General features: G+C 34.3%; 1 protein-coding gene across 1 annotated transcript; it reads right to left on the bottom strand.

The window, feature by feature from the left end:
• Window positions 1-887: 887 nt before the first annotated feature.
• On the bottom strand, window positions 888-19,544 carry LOC149905929 (uncharacterized). The gene is made up of 14 exons (XM_090105544.1): window positions 19,340-19,544; window positions 18,266-18,367; window positions 17,622-17,729; window positions 17,090-17,200; window positions 16,398-16,505; window positions 15,866-15,976; window positions 15,174-15,281; window positions 14,642-14,752; window positions 13,950-14,057; window positions 13,418-13,528; window positions 11,311-11,418; window positions 4,574-4,669; window positions 4,162-4,269; window positions 888-1,274 (listed from the first exon to the last, which is right to left on the bottom strand). The coding sequence occupies exons 1-14, from the start codon at window positions 19,417-19,419 to the stop codon at window positions 1,127-1,129; spliced, it is 1,518 nt and encodes a 505-aa protein (XP_089961670.1). The 5' UTR covers window positions 19,420-19,544; the 3' UTR covers window positions 888-1,126.
• Window positions 19,545-19,902: the final 358 nt, after the last annotated feature.

Consider the following 19,902-nt stretch of genomic DNA (forward strand, 5'->3'; position numbering starts at 1 on the left):
ACTTTGTTTTATACTATGTAGTGATGATGTAGTGATGATGATGCACGTGAGTGAGCGGTTTTCTTTATTTCCAATGTTTATCAATAATGCAAATCATTATACCTATAAGTACCTAAGTGTGATCGTATCACAATTCACACGGCTTAATAGATTTAATTCCTACAACAAATTACGTAAATATTTTAGATAAAAATCTGTACAAATTAAATAGGTACTTTCCAATGCGATTTCTACTTTATTTTATCAAACTCTTGACGTGATTGACTAATCTAAAAAAGTTGATTTATTGGGGAGATTGATGAATTGGGGAGTTAGTGATATTGTAGGTGGTAAAATGTCTCTAAAGTCTAAATTAATATGGATTTGATAGGTCCTGTCCATCCTAACATGACCGCCAACTTGGTACAGTGGTTGACGCGTGAGCGTAAAACCGAAGGGTCCTGGGTTCGATTCTCGGTGGAGACGAGGAAAAAAATGTCTCGGTCTGGCAGGACACAGAAGGCTGATCACCTACTTGTCTCTAAAGAAATTCGATCAGTGATACAGATGTATAATGCATCTGCCCCTTACCCCACTAGGGGACATGGGACTTCACACTCAGTCTAAGATCCCACAGCAGGATTAGTGCGTTCATCGTTATTTTGCTAAAACCTAAATTTTTTTTTTTTTTATATATTTATAATTAGGAGAATATAGCTATACACCTATCGACTAGGTCGCCAGTCAGGCCGCACGGCGCGGGCGTCTTTTGGTACAAGTTTAGAAAGAAAACAAAAATCTATTCATGTTGAGAACTTGAAAATATGAGATGAAAAATAAAACTCTTTGTTAACCGAATCAAATATTTTTATTAAATCGCAGGCTACCAATTATTTTTGTACCTACTGTATACATTTATTGTTAGTATTTAATTCAAATATTTGAATCTTGAAATGAATATATAATATAATATAATAGCCGAATCATATGTTACATACATTTATATCATATTTTATGTTAAATATTTATTTGTTTACTTATTTTTAATTATTGATTTTTACAAGCTGCATTATGCATATACTTTTCCAAGTGCTGTACGGTCGGTATATATGATTAAGTGTGGTTCAATAATAATAGCACAATGGGTTCAATCTAGGATTGGGCGGCATATTCCGTTGGCGTCCGGTCGGTATCCAGAAGGACATTGCGATGGGACGCTTATTATGTTTTTATTGCCCACTCCAAAGTTTATTTCCGACAAGATAATCCCATCAATTTGGCGCCTTTGGGATTGCCTGAAATTTATCACATCAAAATAAATAATCTCTCAAGAAGGACTGAATGGATTACACTTACAGTAGCATAATAGGTGCAAACAAGATGTAAACATAAACACAAGTATAATTACTTATGTATTATAACTTATAATAAGGCAGTGGATATGTCGCAGTCATGGTTGTAACTTGTATCTGCTTTTTGATTGAATGACTAGCGCGTTCATTGAATGACGACATTTAATTGAATGACTAATTGACAACTAGTCAAATTGCTTAATCATTAATGTATCGTTCAACGTCTTGACTGAACATCATTAATTAGCATAGTCGTTAGATATAAGGAGGTACATTAGGTTAGGTTAGTGTTTTTTTTTCAAGTACCTACATAGAAATAGGAGCTCGTCACCGTCTTCTTGGGGATGTTTGGAACAAGTAAATTCCGTCGTCATTCAATGAACGAGCTAGTCATATTATTTCAAAAATATGCCGACTGTCTCGGTTGTCTAGTTCTCTCGGGAGTTATATTATATCCGCCCTCTTCAATCGGTTATGTTACAATACCCTAACGGCTAACTAGTTGGACGTTGAGTGACGCTTGTTAAATCAACGTTCGCGGCCTAGTGATTCAATTGAATGTCGTCATTATCAACGCGCTAGACATTCAATCAAATAGCAGATATTTTCAACATTGGTATCGTATAAAGAATCTTCTAAGAATACAATAGATACATTATGTCATTATTGGATATCAGTAGATAATTTATATTTAGTATAAAATTAATAACATACTAGCGGTCCGCCCCGGCTTCGCCCGTGGTACCTACATGTTTACGTTTTTGAAGTGAAAACTTCTTCAAATAATATGTTGCTCAGTGAAGATGTAGCTTTCTAATGGTGAAAGATTTTTTGAAATCGGTCCAGTAGTTTATGCGTGAAAACCATACATACACACATACGTACATACATAATTACAAACCTTTCCTCTTTATAATATTAAACTCAAACTCAAACTCAAACATTTATTTATTCAATTAGACTTCTTCTAGAAGCACTTTTGAAACGTCATTAAGTACATGTTTTTAACATTTACCACCGATTCGGAAAGCAGTATCTACGGAGAAGAATCGGCAAGAAACTCCATAGTTGCTCTTTTTAATCATGTCAGATTTACAATTTTACAAATTACATATGTAATATCATAATATATTATCATAATATACCAAAGAACTGTCCTGTGGTTTTTACGCGACAACCCTCCATGGGTTTTTATCTTCCATATATTCCTTAATACTGTAATAGGCTCTCTTGACAAGTACATTTTTTATATAAGATTTAAATTTAGAACTATATATATATACTATATTAGTATAGATAGTATAGATAGGTAAACAGATGCGTTTGTTTTCTCAATATATGCTGATTGATTACTCAATTATCGTAATACCTAATCGTTTTATCTGTCCTTTAAATGAAGTAAGTATAAGCAATTATCATTTTCCTAGAACCTGGATATTTAACGTGTTACAAAATGTAGATAGATATCAACGACTATCATGTAATATTTTAAATAAATTAAAAGAATCAGTTAAGTGCGAATCGGACTCGTAAAGCTAGAGGTTTTGCATACAAGTATATATCTAAGTAAGTTATTTCTAGGGTTATTTTTCTTTATTGTATTTTTATATGTTCTCACTTCATGAAAATAAATTCCATTTTGAGAGTAAATTTCGAGCAAAAACTTGCATAAAATAACTTTTCAATATTAGTTATATTTTCATTGATTTTCTCTAAAAATTTCTAATGTCACTTTCGTGTTTCGGCACCATTCGGCACGGAATCCTATAAAGAAACATCGCACTAGGTAGGTACACAGCAGTTCTTTTTCGCATAATTCTGCAAATCAAATGTTATGTGTATTATGTATAAAATAGTCCTGTTGTGGTGTTTTACCAAACTCCTTAACGACTGGACCGATTTTGATGAAATTTTGTGTGCACAGCATTGAATATGGCGAAAAGAAGGAAAAAATAGATTTTTCATACTCCCAAATCATTTAAAAGTAAGGCATCGTTTGTAATGCCCCGCCCCCGTAAGAATAGCGATCACAAAGGACATGAATAATTATAATTCATTTAATACGTATTGGTGTTCTTATCAATAATAGATTTGAGTATAGCCTATTCTTTATGGATAAAAATGAAATTAATAACACTGATTGTACTTAATAACAAAGATAACATATTTATAAAGAATTTCGTAGAAGTGCCTAACTAATAACTATACAGTATACGTATAATAAATATGTATTTTATATATAGGTAGATTGCCTTATTTACTTATCTTAATTTAAAATTAAAAGCTAATTCAATTGGTACTATCTACTAGCATCTTAGAGCATGCTTAGAGCATTATACCAACAAGTATTAAGTTGGTTAAGGAAACTATTGCGAAGAAAAGCTTCTGTAGCCTAGGCCTAGCTACTATGTAGTTGTTGCTACTAGTTATTATTCTGTGGTTATGGCTAAAACGCATAACTAGAACGCGAGAAATTAGCGATTAAAATCAAGTGGTACTTAGTACATATAATTTTTTTTTAATCTTTTAAAAATATAATTAACCATTATAGTTATAAATAAAGAATTAAAAAATATGTTTTATTTGCATTTTAAAGAAAGAAAGAAAATACGTTTAATCACAAATACTTTTACAAAATTTTGACTTATAACTAAACACTTCACATTGAAAAAAAATACATATATATCATTTAATTTTTATTTTTAAATTTTATATGCGTTGTATCGTTTTCGGTAGATATTAATGCGCCTATTTGAGCTGCTCCAATAGATTTTACAAGTAAATATGTCACAGGACGGACTAAAGTGAAGTTATTTTAAGTTGTATTTACTTCAAAATATTAGATCTCCAGATATTACGACATACTCCATTCACAAGTTTTTGTCCTGGAGGGCAGTTGTCTGGTACAGAAATCACATTGCTAGGCACACCTTCGGTTCTGAAACGATATTTAATTGTTATAAATCAAGTAATAGAGCCTTAGAACATTATATTTTAATGCTCTAAGAATAGAGCCTTCATGACACATAGGGATCACGTATAAATCCAACGGGGATTTTTTTAATCCCTTCTTCCTTCTCCAGTTTCTGATATTAGCTCGAAAAATATAAACAAACACTCTCGTTAAAGCGGTTATTAGTACAGAACATCCCTACTTTAATATTAATACTAGCTGTGCCGCGCGGTTTCACCCGCGTGGCTCCGCTCCTGCGTGATAATATTATAATTATAGCCTATATTACTCGTGGATAATGTAGCTTTCTGTGTAATTCACAAGTTCTTGTCCCGGAGGGCAGTTGTCTGGTACAGTAATCACATTACTAGGTAAACTTTCAGCCCTGAAATTATTATAAAATTAAAAAAAAAAGAAATTTTATTAACGCTTTATATTTATTTAGCGCGGTTCTGGGTCCAGTATTCTCTACTCTATCTTTACTAGCCAAGTCATAATTAATATTACGTATGACAGTTGAATTTATTGATAACTAGCTTTCCACCCGCGGCATCACCCGCGCAGTCAAAGAAAAACCCGCATAGTTCACGTTCCCGTGGGATTTCCGGGATAAAACTAAAATAAAAATATCCTATGTCCGGGATAAAAAAAAATCCTATGTCCTTTCTCGGGTATCAAAATATGTCTATACCAAATTTCATGCAAATTGGTTCAGTAGTTAAGGCGTGATTGAGTAACAGACAGACAGACAGAGTTACTTTCGCATTTATAATATAAAGTATAGACAATTAAAATAAAAAAACAGTCAAAAGCTTTTTAGTTTTTATACAAAGGAAGTTAGTTGGTCAAAACTATTTTAACACGCTTTTATTAGCTTCACCTGTATGGGCGTATTCAGAAAGCGCGCCAAGCGACGCGGACGGTAAGTGCTTATAAGTTTCCAGCTTTCTTTCTGAATACGCCCTATGTTTGTATGTAACCGACTCTTTTAGGGCTCCCTCACAAAACCGCGAATTCACATCGCATCGGAAATATCTGCGAATTCGCACGAACGCACCGCAAGACCTGCTTCGCATCGCACATTCCTGCGATATTACGTAATTAGTCCGTTTTCTTATGGGCATGCTTGTATGGAAAGGTATACATTTTTGAGTAAAGCAATGAAATTTGGTTCGAATGTTGTACTCGTCCACCTAAGCCAAAATCGCCTGGTAGCCAGTGTCTACTCCCCGGCAGAAGGGAGGGAGGGGGGGTTATAGAACAGAGCGCCCGGCGCTCGGAAAAAAAATTCTGGCGGATTCAATTGGCCCTTTGAGTCGAGTTTGGTGTCGTTATCAGGTAACTAGATGATGCCCGATTCATTCCCCATACCAGTTTTTTAGGGTTCCGTAGCAAAATATGTCACAATCTTTAAAATAATAAACTTTTGGCAGTGGCAAAATCCAAACAAACCAGTATATTTTTATATTTTTTTATGAAACTTGGTTTATAAAAAATACTGTCTGAAAGGCCATTTCATGCAGATTATAAAAACATTAACATGTAACATATATCTTACCATTTTCAATGTGAAATAAATTATAGAAAGTACAGGAACGTTCGTCAGCGCAGCGTAGGGGACGGCTAATAGACCCGAAAAATAAGCAATAACATAAAACAAAAACCAGTCAAGTGCGAGTCTGACTCGCACATCGAGTGTTTCGTACTTATTTGTCCTATACCATGTTATCTTGTCTGGTAGGACCTGGTTAACTGATACACACACACTTTCTTCTTTATAATATTATTGTGATTTTTAATCATCTTTAAATTTTAAATGAAGTCAGGTAACATTGTTAAAAATAAAGATATATAATAATAGAACGTTTTTGTATTAATAATAATGACAACCACCACCACAATTACATAATTCGGTACATTTGAGCTGGCGTATAAAACACTTCAATCTGGAATTGCAAGATTTCACGCACCGACATCTTATCAATTCAAAGCTTCTCTTTTCTTTTTATTTCAGATGGGCAAGGAATATTTTGATTTTTTTAGGTCCCTAAATACATATATATAACCTGTAAAACTGCCCTTAAGGTGTGTTGTTTGAGGGCAGCTTCTGTGGGAGGCAAATTTTCGATTTGCCTGTCCGTTTTTGTTAAAAATTTGTTTGCGACCCTCATTTACTGTCACAGCGGGGTACAATGTGAAAAACAAACATGTACTTATAATAATTATAAAAAAAATATAAGTTCTGGATAAGAGTATCCTTAAAATATCGTGACCGTCCTTACCTATCATGCATTGTAATAACAAACTTTTCAATTTCACTGTCTGCATATTTGCCACTGTAAAGTGCTTCAAATCCTCGTGTGACATTCGGATATGCCTTCCATACCTCAAATGCAGGTGCACCTATAGTTCTTTTAGACCTTCTAGCTTGGAATACATGATATTCTGTACTAGCCATATCTGTCGAATGTTCTTAACATTATTTTGGCTACTACTACTATATCGTGTGTTCCAAAGCTAGAAGGTCTATAAGAACTATAGGTACACCTGCATTTAAGGTATAGAAGGCATATCCGAATGTCACACGAGGATTTGAAGCACTTTACAGTGGCAAATATGCAGACACTGAAATTGAAAAGTTTGTGATTACAATGCATGATAGGTAAGGACGGTCACGATATTTTAAGGATACTCTTATCCAGAACTTATATTTTTTTTATAATTATTATAAGTACATGTTTGTTTTTCACATTGTACCCCGCTGTGACAGTAAATGAGGGTCGCAAACAAATTTTTAACAAAAACGGACAGGCAAATCGAAAATTTGCCTCCCACAGAAGCTGCCCTCAAACAACACACCTTAAGGGCAGTTATACAGGCTATATATATGTATTTAGGGACCTAAAAAAATCAAAATATTCCTTGCCCATCTGAAATAAAAAGAAAAGAGAAGCTTTGAATTGATAAGATGTCGGTGCGTGAAATCTTGCAATTCCAGATTGAAGTGTTTTATACGCCAGCTCAAATGTACCGAATTATGTAATTGTGGTGGTGGTTGTCATTATTATTAATACAAAAACGTTCTATTATTATATATCTTTATTTTTAACAATGTTACCTGACTTCATTTATAATTTAAAGATGATTAAAAATCACAATAATATTATAAAGAAGAAAGTGTGTGTGTATCAGTTAACCAGGTCCTACCAGACAAGATAACATGGTATAGGACAAATAAGTACGAAACACTCGATGTGCGAGTCAGACTCGCACTTGACTGGTTTTTGTTTTATGTTATTGCTTATTTTTCGGGTCTATTAGCCGTCCCCTACGCTGCGCTGACGAACGTTCCTGTACTTTCTATAATTTATTTCACATTGAAAATGGTAAGATATATGTTACATGTTAATGTTTTTATAATCTGCATGAAATGGCCTTTCAGACAGTATTTTTTATAAACCAAGTTTCATAAAAAAATATAAAAATATACTGGTTTGTTTGGATTTTGCCACTGCCAAAAGTTTATTATTTTAAAGATTGTGACATATTTTGCTACGGAACCCTAAAAAACTGGTATGGGGAATGAATCGGGCATCATCTAGTTACCTGATAACGACACCAAACTCGACTCAAAGGGCCAATTGAATCCGCCAGAATTTTTTTTCCGAGCGCCGGGCGCTCTGTTCTATAACCCCCCCTCCCTCCCTTCTGCCGGGGAGTAGACACTGGCTACCAGGCGATTTGGGCTTAGGTGGACGAGTACAACATTCGTACCAAATGGCATTGCTTTACTCAAAAATGTATACCTTTTCCCATAAGAAAACGGACTAAATGGCGTATGCAGAAAGCTGGAAACTTATAAGCGCTTAACGGCGCTTGTCAGCGCAGGTAACCCGCGCAGGAAAATATAGTACTGAAAAATAGTACTCACTTCAGAGCGCTGTAAAACCTTAGCTATTGACTTAATGAAAAAATGTTGTATGTAAAAGTTGTTCCTCGAAAAACAATCTACAGAAATGGTCTGATATCATTTCTTCGTAAAATGATAAAAAAAAAAGTTTTATTGAAAAATATAAATATCTCTAATTTCTGAACATTTTCACTTATAACTTTTTTATTTATAGTTCTACGACAAAAATTTGCTGGACCAAAGTTGTAGAGAATTTAATTTGCAACAAATAATGTTAACATTTTTTTTTTATCAGATAAATAGTTTAAGAGATATATCGTAAAAACCATTTCAACCGCTATTTTCAAGATGGCGGCCGTGGGACAAGGGTGGCGACCCCACAAACTTGATTTAAGCTTCACACTGACCCCCCCTACACATCAAAAAAATAAAATTGCGTCCTCTAAAAAACGCAAGGTTAGGCCTAAAAAATGTAACATTTCAATGGACTAGTAGACCAGGGTCGATAATTTTTGAAACAAAAAAAAATAGTAGTAGGATGAAACCCATTAGAAAAGGAGGGGAATGTGAATGGGAAATTTGCCTGACTTAGTGAAAGCTCATTATCACACTGTTTGTATGCATTTTCCGAGTAAATTTCCTATGGTAATGTATATTATAATTTACACCATCAGAAAGTAGATATTTCAACGAACAAAAAGCCCCCAAATTTTTTGAAAAAAGCTGATATTTTGACGTCAGAATTTTCGATTGAAAATTAGGTTGTTTTTTTGGTATCAAGTTGAAATAAGGCGAAAAAATAAATATTTTCAATCAAATAAATTACAGTGTATTTGGGACATAATAAAGTAAGTTTTCACCAAATTTCGTAGAAAAAAAAATTTTGAAGTAGATAAAAATAAAAAACCAAATACTTGGTTTTTTGAATTTTTTTACCTAAATTTTGAGGTTATGTGAAAAAATTGTTAATACAAAAGTTGTAGATCTTTTTATTACCTACAACTTTGCCATTGAACTTTTTTCCATAGGACTTGTAGTTTTATCGGAATTTAAGAGAAACCATTTTTTTGCCTTAAAAGCTCCCTCCCACTTCCCGAACTCAGGTCGCCCGTAAATTATTTTTCCTTTCATTTTTATAATATTCCTCTCCTTTTCTAATGGGTTTCATCCTAATATTATTTTTTTCACTTCTTATTATTTTTAAAGGCTTCTACCCTGGTCTATAAGTATACAGGCGTAAAGAACTTCCACTCTACATGGAAAATCTGATAGGATATAATAAGAAAAAAAAAAGATGGGTTGCACTCCGGGAGTGCCGGCAGAAGTGAAAACTTGATTATTAACGTTCTATGTTTGATATTTTGGAATGGTATCCGTCTTACGCATGGAATATAAGGGCTTAAAAAAAAAAAAAAATCCGTCTTACGCTTTTTCGATCAGGCCACGTGTCCTGACGCGAGTTTAAGATTTTATACCCAACGCCGCTAAAGAAGTTTTCACTTCAAAAAAATGTTGTGTGGTTTTATGAAACCACGGTAAAAGTGGAACTTTCCGAACACTGCTTTATACCTACTCGGCAGCCGACCGTCACGCGACATGCGCTACACAGACCAAAAAGTTTGAGACGATGTAATAAAAGTTTCACTTTAAAAAAATTTTGCAAAGGAACTACAGGTTTGAAACGAAAATCTCGGAAGCATTTATAACATTACGCTACTGCTTACGACCAATATTAGTGGAGGAGCAATAAAAAATGCTGCATAAAAGGGTAACATGTATTTTGAACCGTTGCGTTGTGTGTAAGGCAGAAACGGATAATATGCCACTGTAATGGATTCAACCATATTCAACATATCTTAACCTAGATAATATCACTTTTTAATAAAAATTGCGTTTAATTTTAGGTTGAGGTATGAGGTAATAAATAAGGCTTGGTATATTAAATGAAATATTCCACTTGTAATGGTGTTAAATTTTTATATTTATCTTATATGAAACATACGTACGCAATAAACGCAACTTACAAATCGATTCCTGCCCCCCTAGCCAAGTGGCTTTCTGTTAGCGTAGCGTTCAATAGAATATACATACATTCGTAGTCAATGATTCGTAGTCTTTTCTATTGAACGCTACGCTAACAGGAAGCCACTTGGCTAGGGGGGCTGATCGCCATACATAACGGTAGGCTCCATTAATTAGAACTTGTGGAGGCGGGCAGTTATCGGGAACTTGGATTGTGCCTCGAGGCTCAGCTAAATGACTTTAAAGATTGCAATCATGAATTAGGAGAGGAAAGTAACTCGTAAACCTCTATAAAGTTCGCTCGCTTCTAGGTGCATTAAAAAATATTCCATGCGTAAGACGGATACCATTCCAAAATATCAAACATGCTGAACGTTAATAATCAAGTTTTCACTTCTGCCGGCACTCCCGGAGTGCAACCCGTCTTTTTTTTTTTCAAGGAACTAAGTACAGGTTTGAAATTTAAATCTCGGAAGCATTTATAACATTACGCTACTGCCTACGACCAATATTATGTAGTTGAGGAGCAATAAAAATGCTGCATAAAAGGATAATATGTATTTTGAACCGTTGTGTGTGAGGCAGAAACGGATATGTACAAACAGGTTTTTTCCTCTGAATAAACTGAACCAAAAACCATGGGCAGTTAGACTCACACTGTATTGGATTCAAATTATCTTAACCTAGATACCACTTTTTTTATAAAAATTGCATTTAATTTTAGGTTGAGGTAACTATGAGGTAATAAATAAGGCTTGGTATATTAAATGAAATATTCCACCTGTAATGGTGTTAAATTTTTATATTTATCTTATACTAGCTTTCCGCCGGCGGCTCCGCCCGCGGTTTCAAAGAAAAACTCGCATAGTTCCCGTTCCCGTGGAATTTCCGGGATAAAACCTATCCAATATTACTCGTGGATAATGTAGCTTTCGAATGGTGAAAGAATTTTTAAAATCGGTCCAGTTGTTTATGAGCCTATTCATTACAATCAAACAAACAAACAAACAAACAAAGTTTTCCTCTTTATAATATTAGTGTAGATGAAACATGCGTACGCAAGAAACGCAAGATAACAGATGTAAAGAACTTACAAATCGATTCCTGATCGCCATACATAACGGCAGGCTCCATTAATTAGAACTTGTGGAGGCGGGCAGTTATCGGGAACTTGGATTGTGCCTCGAGGCTCAGCTAAATGACTTTAAAGATTGCAATCATGAATTAGGAGAGGAAAGTAACTCATAAACCTCTATAAAGTTCGCTCGCTTCTAGGTGCATTAAAAACTGTTATTTTTAATCGACATGGAAAATCTGATAGGATATAATTAGAAAAAATATTTTTTTGCAAGGAACTAAGTAACTACAGGTTTGAAATTAAAATCTCGGAAGCATTTATAACATTACGCTACTGCCTACGATCAATATCAGTTGAGGAGCAATAAAAAATGCTGCATAAAAGGATAATATGTATTTTGAACCGTTAGATAGGGAGGCGAATAGGGGAATTTTCGGTAATACTCGAGCGTGGCAGTATAAGATATGAGAGATACCTTAGACCTAATAGAACAACCTTGTAAACTATTTAGCTCTATATGTAGTGACGCGCGCCTAGGATAGACGATCAGATTAGTAAAAAAAAATCGATAGTCTGAAATACTCGAGCGCGTCAGATTAAGATATTGGGGGTTGATTTTAGTGTTATAAGCCTAAATTTAACTAATCTGACGATAAGTCCTTGACGCCGCCGAGTTATAGGGTCGCGAACTTGTAAAAAAAAAACGTTAATCCGGCATTCTCGAGCGCGATTTTTTTTATTTTTTATTTTGAAGAATACAATCAAAAACTTACTAAAAATACAAAATCTGCCGGTTTCCGCATGACCGGAAGTCTGGAGGAGCCATTTCGTCTTCCGAAAAACGCGTTGCAGTATATAAGTCGCGAACGATACATTTTACAAAAAAAAAGTATAAATACACAAAAAAGGTAATTTTATTTTACACAAAAAAAGGTATCTTTACATTTTTGTCCAAAGTTAAAACTTTTTGACTTGAAGCATCACAAAAACTTAAACTCCCGGTTTTTTGAGTATATCTCGAAAACTGAGGGTGTTAAAAAAATTGATATGAAACAACGATGATTAAAAAAAAGAAACCCAAAAACCTTTTTCGGTCAGATTAAGAGAACCCACCAACATTTTTGTCAGATTAAGAAAATATGCTTTCAGGATACCGAGATAAACCTCCCCTATGAAAATCTGACGCGCTCGAGTATTTCAAAAAGACTTATTTTTTTTTGCATTTTCAAAAATTCATCGTTACTTATCGTCACGCCGAAATCGTCAGTTTTTTTAAGGGGAGCTTCCTTGGGGCCTACTTAACACCCCTTCCGAAAATCAGACGCGCTCGAGTATATTTTTTTTGAAGTGAAAACTTCTTTAGTGGCGTTGAGCACTTTTTCTGTAATGGGTATAAAATCTTAAACTCGCGTCAGGACACGTGACCTGATCGAAAAAGCGTAAGACGGATGGAGAGTAGACAGCTATCCCCTCTCTACTACGCGCGTTTTCACTTCTGCCGGCACTCCCGGAGTGCAACCCGTCTTTTTTTTGTGCATTTTTGACTAATTTATATGCCTAGCCCCACCACGCAAACCGGCAGATTAGTATACAGAATATTCAGAGGCACTTGGGGCATACGTAGTAAGAATATCTGACGCGCTCGAGAATGCCCAAGTAACTGTTTTTTTTAACATTTTTGATAAACCGTACACGCCAAACCCACCGCTAAAATGGTTTTTACCATATAAGCTTTTCTTTTCGAAATTATTTTATCTTTCGATTTTGATAAGTCTCGACGGCGCCGTCGAATTACGCCATTTAGCTACCTCGCCTCCCCAACTACGTTGTGTGTGAGGCAGAAACGGATATGTACAAACAGGTTTTTTCCTCTGAATAAACCGAACCAAAACCCATGGGCAGTTATACTCACACTGTATTGGATTCAAACTATCTTAACCTAGATACCACTTTTTTTTATAAAAATTGCGTTTAATTTTAGGTTGAGGTAACTATGAAGTAATAAACAAGGCTTGGTATATTAAATGAAATATTCCACCTGTAATGGTGTTAAATTTTTATATATATCTAATATGAAACATGCGTACGCAAGAAACGCAAGATAACAGATGTAAAGAACTTACAAATCGATTCCTGATCGCCATACATCACGGCAGGCTCCATAAATTAGAACTTTTGGAGGCGGGCAGTTATCGGGAACTCTGATTGTGCCTCCTCGAGGCTCAGCTACATGACTTTAAAGGTTGCAATCATTAATTAGGAGAAGAAAGTAACTCATTAACCTCTATAAAGTTCAAAGAAATGATGTAGAAGAAGCTGGCAGCAGTGGATTGCGTTAACATCCGGTGCCAGAGACACTTCTTTTTTATTCGACATGGAAAAATCTGATATAGTGCAATAATGTTTATTTGCAAATATCATGTCGGTAACTACTGTCCATTTATCGTGGAAGCATTTACAACATCGCGCAATGGCCTACAACCAATAGGAGCAAAGAAGCAACGAAAAATGTTGAAATGTTGTGAGCGGAGCATGATAACTTAGTTATAATACTAATAGTGTTTTTTCTCAAACATATCAAGGAGAAAACAGGGGGCTCAGCTATATCAAACATACGGTATATTATACGTAATTATACAGCTGTAAAGAACTTACGACTCGAATGCTGATCTCCAGACATCACGACAGACTCCATTAATTAGAACTTGTGGAGGCTTGCAGTTATCGGGAACTTGGATTGTGCTTCGAGGCTCAGCGAAATGTCTTTAAAAGTTTCAATCATTAATTAGGAGAGGAAAGTAACTCATAAACCTCTATAAAGATCGCTCGCTTCTAGCTTCTAGGTGCACTAAAAACTGTTATTTTTAATCGACATGGAAAATCTGATAGGATATAATTAGAAAAAATATTTTTTTTGCAAGGAACTAAGTACAGGTTTGAAATTAAAATCTCGGAAGCATTTATAACATTACGCTACTGCCTACGACCAATATCAGTTGAGGAGCAATAAAAAATGCTGCATAAAAGGATAATAATATGTATTTTGAACCGTTGTGTGTGAGGCAGAAACGGATATGTACAAACAGGTTTTTTCCTCTGAATAAACTGAACCAAAACCCACGGGCAGTTAGACTCACACTGTATTGGATTCAAACTATCTTAACCTAGATACCACTTTTTTTATAAAAATTGCGTTTAATTTTAGGTTGAGGTAACTATGAAGTAATAAACAAGGCTTGGTATATTAAATGAAATATTCCACTTGTAATGGTGTTAAATTTTTATATATATCTAATATGAAACATGCGTACGCAAGAAACGCAAGATAACAGATGTAAAGAACTTACAAATCGATTCCTGATCGCCATACATCACGGCAGGCTCCATAAATTAGAACTTTTGGAGGCGGGCAGTTATCGGGAACTCTGATTGTGCCTCCTCGAGGCTCAGCTACATGACTTTAAAGGTTGCAATCATTAATTAGGAGAAGAAAGTAACTCATTAACCTCTATAAAGTTCAAAGAAATGATGTAGAAGAAGCTGGCAGCAGTGGATTGCGTTAACATCCGGTGCCAGAGACACTTCTTTTTTATTCGACATGGAAAAATCTGATATAGTGCAATAATGTTTATTTGCAAATATCATGTCGGTAACTACTGTCCATTTATCGTGGAAGCATTTACAACATCGCGCAATGGCCTACAACCAATAGGAGCAAAGAAGCAACGAAAAATGTTGAAATGTTGTGAGCGGAGCATGATAACTTAGTTATAATACTAATAGTGTTTTTTCTCAAACATATCAAGGAGAAAACAGGGGGCTCAGCTATATCAAACATACGGTATATTATACGTAATTATACAGCTGTAAAGAACTTACGACTCGAATGCTGATCTCCAGACATCACGACAGACTCCATTAATTAGAACTTGTGGAGGCTTGCAGTTATCGGGAACTTGGATTGTGCTTCGAGGCTCAGCGAAATGTCTTTAAAAGTTTCAATCATTAATTAGGAGAGGAAAGTAACTCATAAACCTCTATAAAGATCGCTCGCTTCTAGCTTCTAGGTGCACTAAAAACTGTTATTTTTAATCGACATGGAAAATCTGATAGGATATACATAATTAGAAAAAATATTTTTTTGCAAGGAACTAAGTACAGGTTTGAAATTAAAATCTCGGAAGCATTTATAACATTACGCTACTGCCTACGATCAATATCAGTTGAGGAGCAATAAAAAATGCTGCATAAAAGGATAATATGTATTTTGAACCGTTGTGTGTGAGGCAGAAACGGATATGTACAAACAGGTTTTTTCCTCTGAATAAACTGAACCAAAACCCACGGGCAGTTAGACTCACACTGTATTGGATTCAAACTATCTTAACCTAGATACCACTTTTTTTATAAAAATTGCGTTTAATTTTAGGTTGAGGTAACTATGAAGTAATAAACAAGGCTTGGTATATTAAATGAAATATTCCACTTGTAATGGTGTTAAATTTTTATATATATCTAATATGAAACATGCGTACGCAAGAAACGCAAGATAACAGATGTAAAGAACTTACAAATCGATTCCTGATCGCCATACATCACGGCAGGCTCCATAAATTAGAACTTTTGGAGGCGGGCAGTTATCGGGAACTCTGATTGTGCCTCCTCGAGGCTCAGCTACATGACTTTAAAGGTTGCAATCATTAATTAGGAGAAGAAAGTAACTCATTAACCTCTATAAAGTTCAAAGAAATGATGTAGAAGAAGCTGGCAGCAGTGGATTGCGTTAACATCCGGTGCCAGAGACACTTCTTTTTTATTCGACATGGAAAAATCTGATATAGTGCAATAATGTTTATTTGCAAATATCATGTCGGTAACTACTGTCCATTTATCGTGGAAGCATTTACAACATCGCGCAATGGCCTACAACCAATAGGAGCAAAGAAGCAACGAAAAATGTTGAAATGTTGTGAGCGGAGCATGATAACTTAGTTATAATACTAATAGTGTTTTTTCTCAAACATATCAAGGAGAAAACAGGGGGCTCAGCTATATCAAACATACGGTATATTATACGTAATTATACAGCTGTAAAGAACTTACGACTCGAATGCTGATCTCCAGACATCACGACAGACTCCATTAATTAGAACTTGTGGAGGCTTGCAGTTATCGGGAACTTGGATTGTGCTTCGAGGCTCAGCGAAATGTCTTTAAAAGTTTCAATCATTAATTAGGAGAGGAAAGTAACTCATAAACCTCTATAAAGATCGCTCGCTTCTAGCTTCTAGGTGCACTAAAAACTGTTATTTTTAATCGACATGGAAAATCTGATAGGATATAATTAGAAAAAATATTTTTTTTGCAAGGAACTAAGTACAGGTTTGAAATTAAAATCTCGGAAGCATTTATAACATTACGCTACTGCCTACGACCAATATCAGTTGAGGAGCAATAAAAAATGCTGCATAAAAGGATAATATGTATTTTGAACCGTTGTGTGCGAGGCAGAAACGGATATGCACAAACAGGTTTTTTCCTCTGAATAAACTGAACCAAAACCCATGGGCAGTTATACTCACACTGTATTGGATTCAATTACTATCTTAACCTAGATACCACTTTTTTTTATAAAAATTGCGTTTAATTTTAGGTTGAGGTAACTATGAAGTAATAAACAAGGCTTGGTATATTAAATGAAATATTCCACCTGTAATGGTGTTAAATTTTTATATATATCTAATATGAAACATGCGTACGCAAGAAACGCAAGATAACAGATGTAAAGAACTTACAAATCGATTCCTGATCGCCATACATCACGGCAGGCTCCATAAATTAGAACTTTTGGAGGCGGGCAGTTATCGGGAACCCTGATTGTGCCTCCTCGAGGCTCAGCTACATGACTTTAAAGGTTGCAATCATTAATTAGGAGAAGAAAGTAACTCATTAACCTCTATAAAGTTCAAAGAAATGATGTAGAAGAAGCTGGCAGCAGTGGATTGCGTTAACATCCGGTGCCAGAGACACTTCTTTTTTATTCGACATGGAAAAATCTGATATAGTGCAATAATGTTTATTTGCAAATATCATGTCGGTAACTACTGTCCATTTATCGTGGAAGCATTTACAACATCGCGCAATGGCCTACAACCAATAGGAGCAAAGAAGCAACGAAAAATGTTGAAATGTTGTGAGCGGAGCATGATAACTTAGTTATAATACTAATAGTGTTTTTTCTCAAACATATCAAGGAGAAAACAGGGGGCTCAGCTATATCAAACATACGGTATATTATACGTAATTATACAGCTGTAAAGAACTTACGACTCGAATGCTGATCTCCAGACATCACGACAGACTCCATTAATTAGAACTTGTGGAGGCTTGCAGTTATCGGGAACTTGGATTGTGCCTCGAGGCTCAGCGAAATGTCTTTAAAAGTTTCAATCATTAATTAGGAGAGGAAAGTAACTCATAAACCTCAACAAAACTGGATTGCGATTGCATCCCACTGCATTTTGAATGAGACACTGTTATTTTAATCAAGTGGGAAAATCTGATGTGATACAATAATAACAATATTTATTTAAAAATATCATGTGAGGAATAACTGGTTTGAAATGAAAACCGAGAAAGTAAAATAAAGTTCATACGAATAACTAAAAAATGAAATAAGCACACAAAACATATTGTATTGTCACCGATAAGTGTAGCTTTTTAAGTGGGTCAAAATCTAGTCTATATGAGTCGGTAACATAATATAAAAACATACCTATTACCTACTTAGTTTAATAAATCTTATAAAAGCGTGTTAAAATAGGACGCAATTTATAAATCAAAATATAATATAATGTATCTTGTGTAGAACCGGATTTCCGCTTGCTATTTTTTTCTATCTTCCAAATCTATAAATGAATAAATATTTTGTATAAATAATAATCGTTGTACTATTTGAGTGATGCACTCACGTATCAAACCGCCTCCAGATATCGCGACAGACTCCATTTACAAGAACTTGACCGTCCTTACAGTTGTCTGGCACCTGAATCACATTCCGATCATCATTTGATCTAGATAAATAAATAATAATAATTAGTATAATGTCTGATCCTTTCTATGAACTACATAGCTTGGCAGCGTGTGGTGCAGTACCTAATTCATAATCATCAATCATCGTGTAATGTGCTAAATAGCAGCAACTATTAATAAAATATACGTGCATAATGCATATACTCTGGGGTGACAACTCAACACTCCTGAGCTGGGTCATCGTTCGGAAGTGCAGTTGAAGCAATCAGCAATGATGGGTTTGATATCCGTGGAACTAAATTTGTAATTTGTAAAAGTAGGTAATGAATGTCTGTCTTAGTTAGATGAATTTTATGATAGTTAAGTAAAATATTTATTTTCAAGGTTAATAATAAGGTTAATAATTATAAAGTTATGAAAACTTTGATTTGGTTGGTTGATTTTCTAAATGAAATAAAAGTTATTAGAAGAATTAATAATTATGTTATATAAAATTTTCGTTCAAATTTCACATATATTCATACCTAGTGATTCTTCTCGAATTTTGAAAACGAAACTTTTTGTTTCACCGTAAGTAGAACTTTTTAATTTGTTAATTATTAATATAATTTGATAGTAGTTAACTATTATAGTTTGCCCACTTTGAGTCGGCTCTTTAAAAACATATTTCATTTAATTATGTAAGTAAATCACAAGTAAATTGAATGTGAAATACTCACATTAAACTTTCGTGATAGAAATCAATAGCTATCCGTATACCATATCCATATACCTACTTACAGTTGACACGACAAAGGATTTTTGTATGTTCAATGTTGATATCAAATAGAGAATTAAATCAAATAATATTGTTTTGATAAAGATTTGTTTTAATTGCGTAGAATTTTTGGCGTTAGGAATTATTATAATAAACATATCATAATACATATCTACTAGCTTATTTAATTTATAAACAATCAATATATATATATTAAATTAGTTACACAAAAAAATATTCGTATGGAGTTACTTACGTTCCAAGTGTTTCTTGATAATTCGGTCGTGCAAAAGTACAAGGCGCCACACATAGAATGAATACAAAGATTGTAAGCATGTTAAATGTAAAATATTTAATGATGTTAAAAATGAAATTAAAATAATGTACACCCGTGTTTTATAGCTACTACAATTAAGCGTGGAGAAACAATTTGTTACTAAAAAATAATTAGCTTCCAGGTAGATTTATATTAACTTATCAATAATTTACCGTATAGCCTGCGATAATAGACGATATGTTATCTTATAGTGTTGACTGATTTCTAATTAATTGTTGTACATATGTAAGTACTAAAGTACATATTGTACTAAAAACAAAGAAATAACTACCTACCTAATAAGTAACTCAATTAAAATTCTCATATAAAATCATTAAGTTAATATGTATAGTACATCTATCTCAATGTATAAAATACACTAAAATATTTATTATAATTGAAATATATTGAATTGATATGTACCTACCTAGGTTATTTAGTTTAAAAAAACACGTTTTATTTCCAGAAATTATCGTAATTGTCACCGATCCTTGATGGCCTGA

Source organism: Colias eurytheme, chromosome 9 (genome assembly GCF_061535395.1).
Source record: "Colias eurytheme isolate Ceu_HAF_F1 chromosome 9, ilColEury1 Martin Lab GWU primary, whole genome shotgun sequence".
Lineage (NCBI taxonomy): Eukaryota > Metazoa > Arthropoda > Insecta > Lepidoptera > Pieridae > Colias > Colias eurytheme.

Bases quoted from the DNA above. Each gene is read 5' to 3' on its own strand.
- LOC149905929 (XM_090105544.1), bottom strand. From the start codon at position 19,419: ATGCTTACAATCTTTGTATTCATTCTATGTGTGGCGCCTTGTACTTTT. The intron at 11,419-13,417 runs GTAAGTTCTTTA...CAATCTTTAAAG, and splicing joins TGGCGATCAGGAATCGATTT to TCATTTAGCTGAGCCTCGAG. The intron at 1,275-4,161 runs GTAAATACAACT...GATAAATTTCAG, and splicing joins TGGAGATCTAATATTTTGAA to GCAATCCCAAAGGCGCCAAA.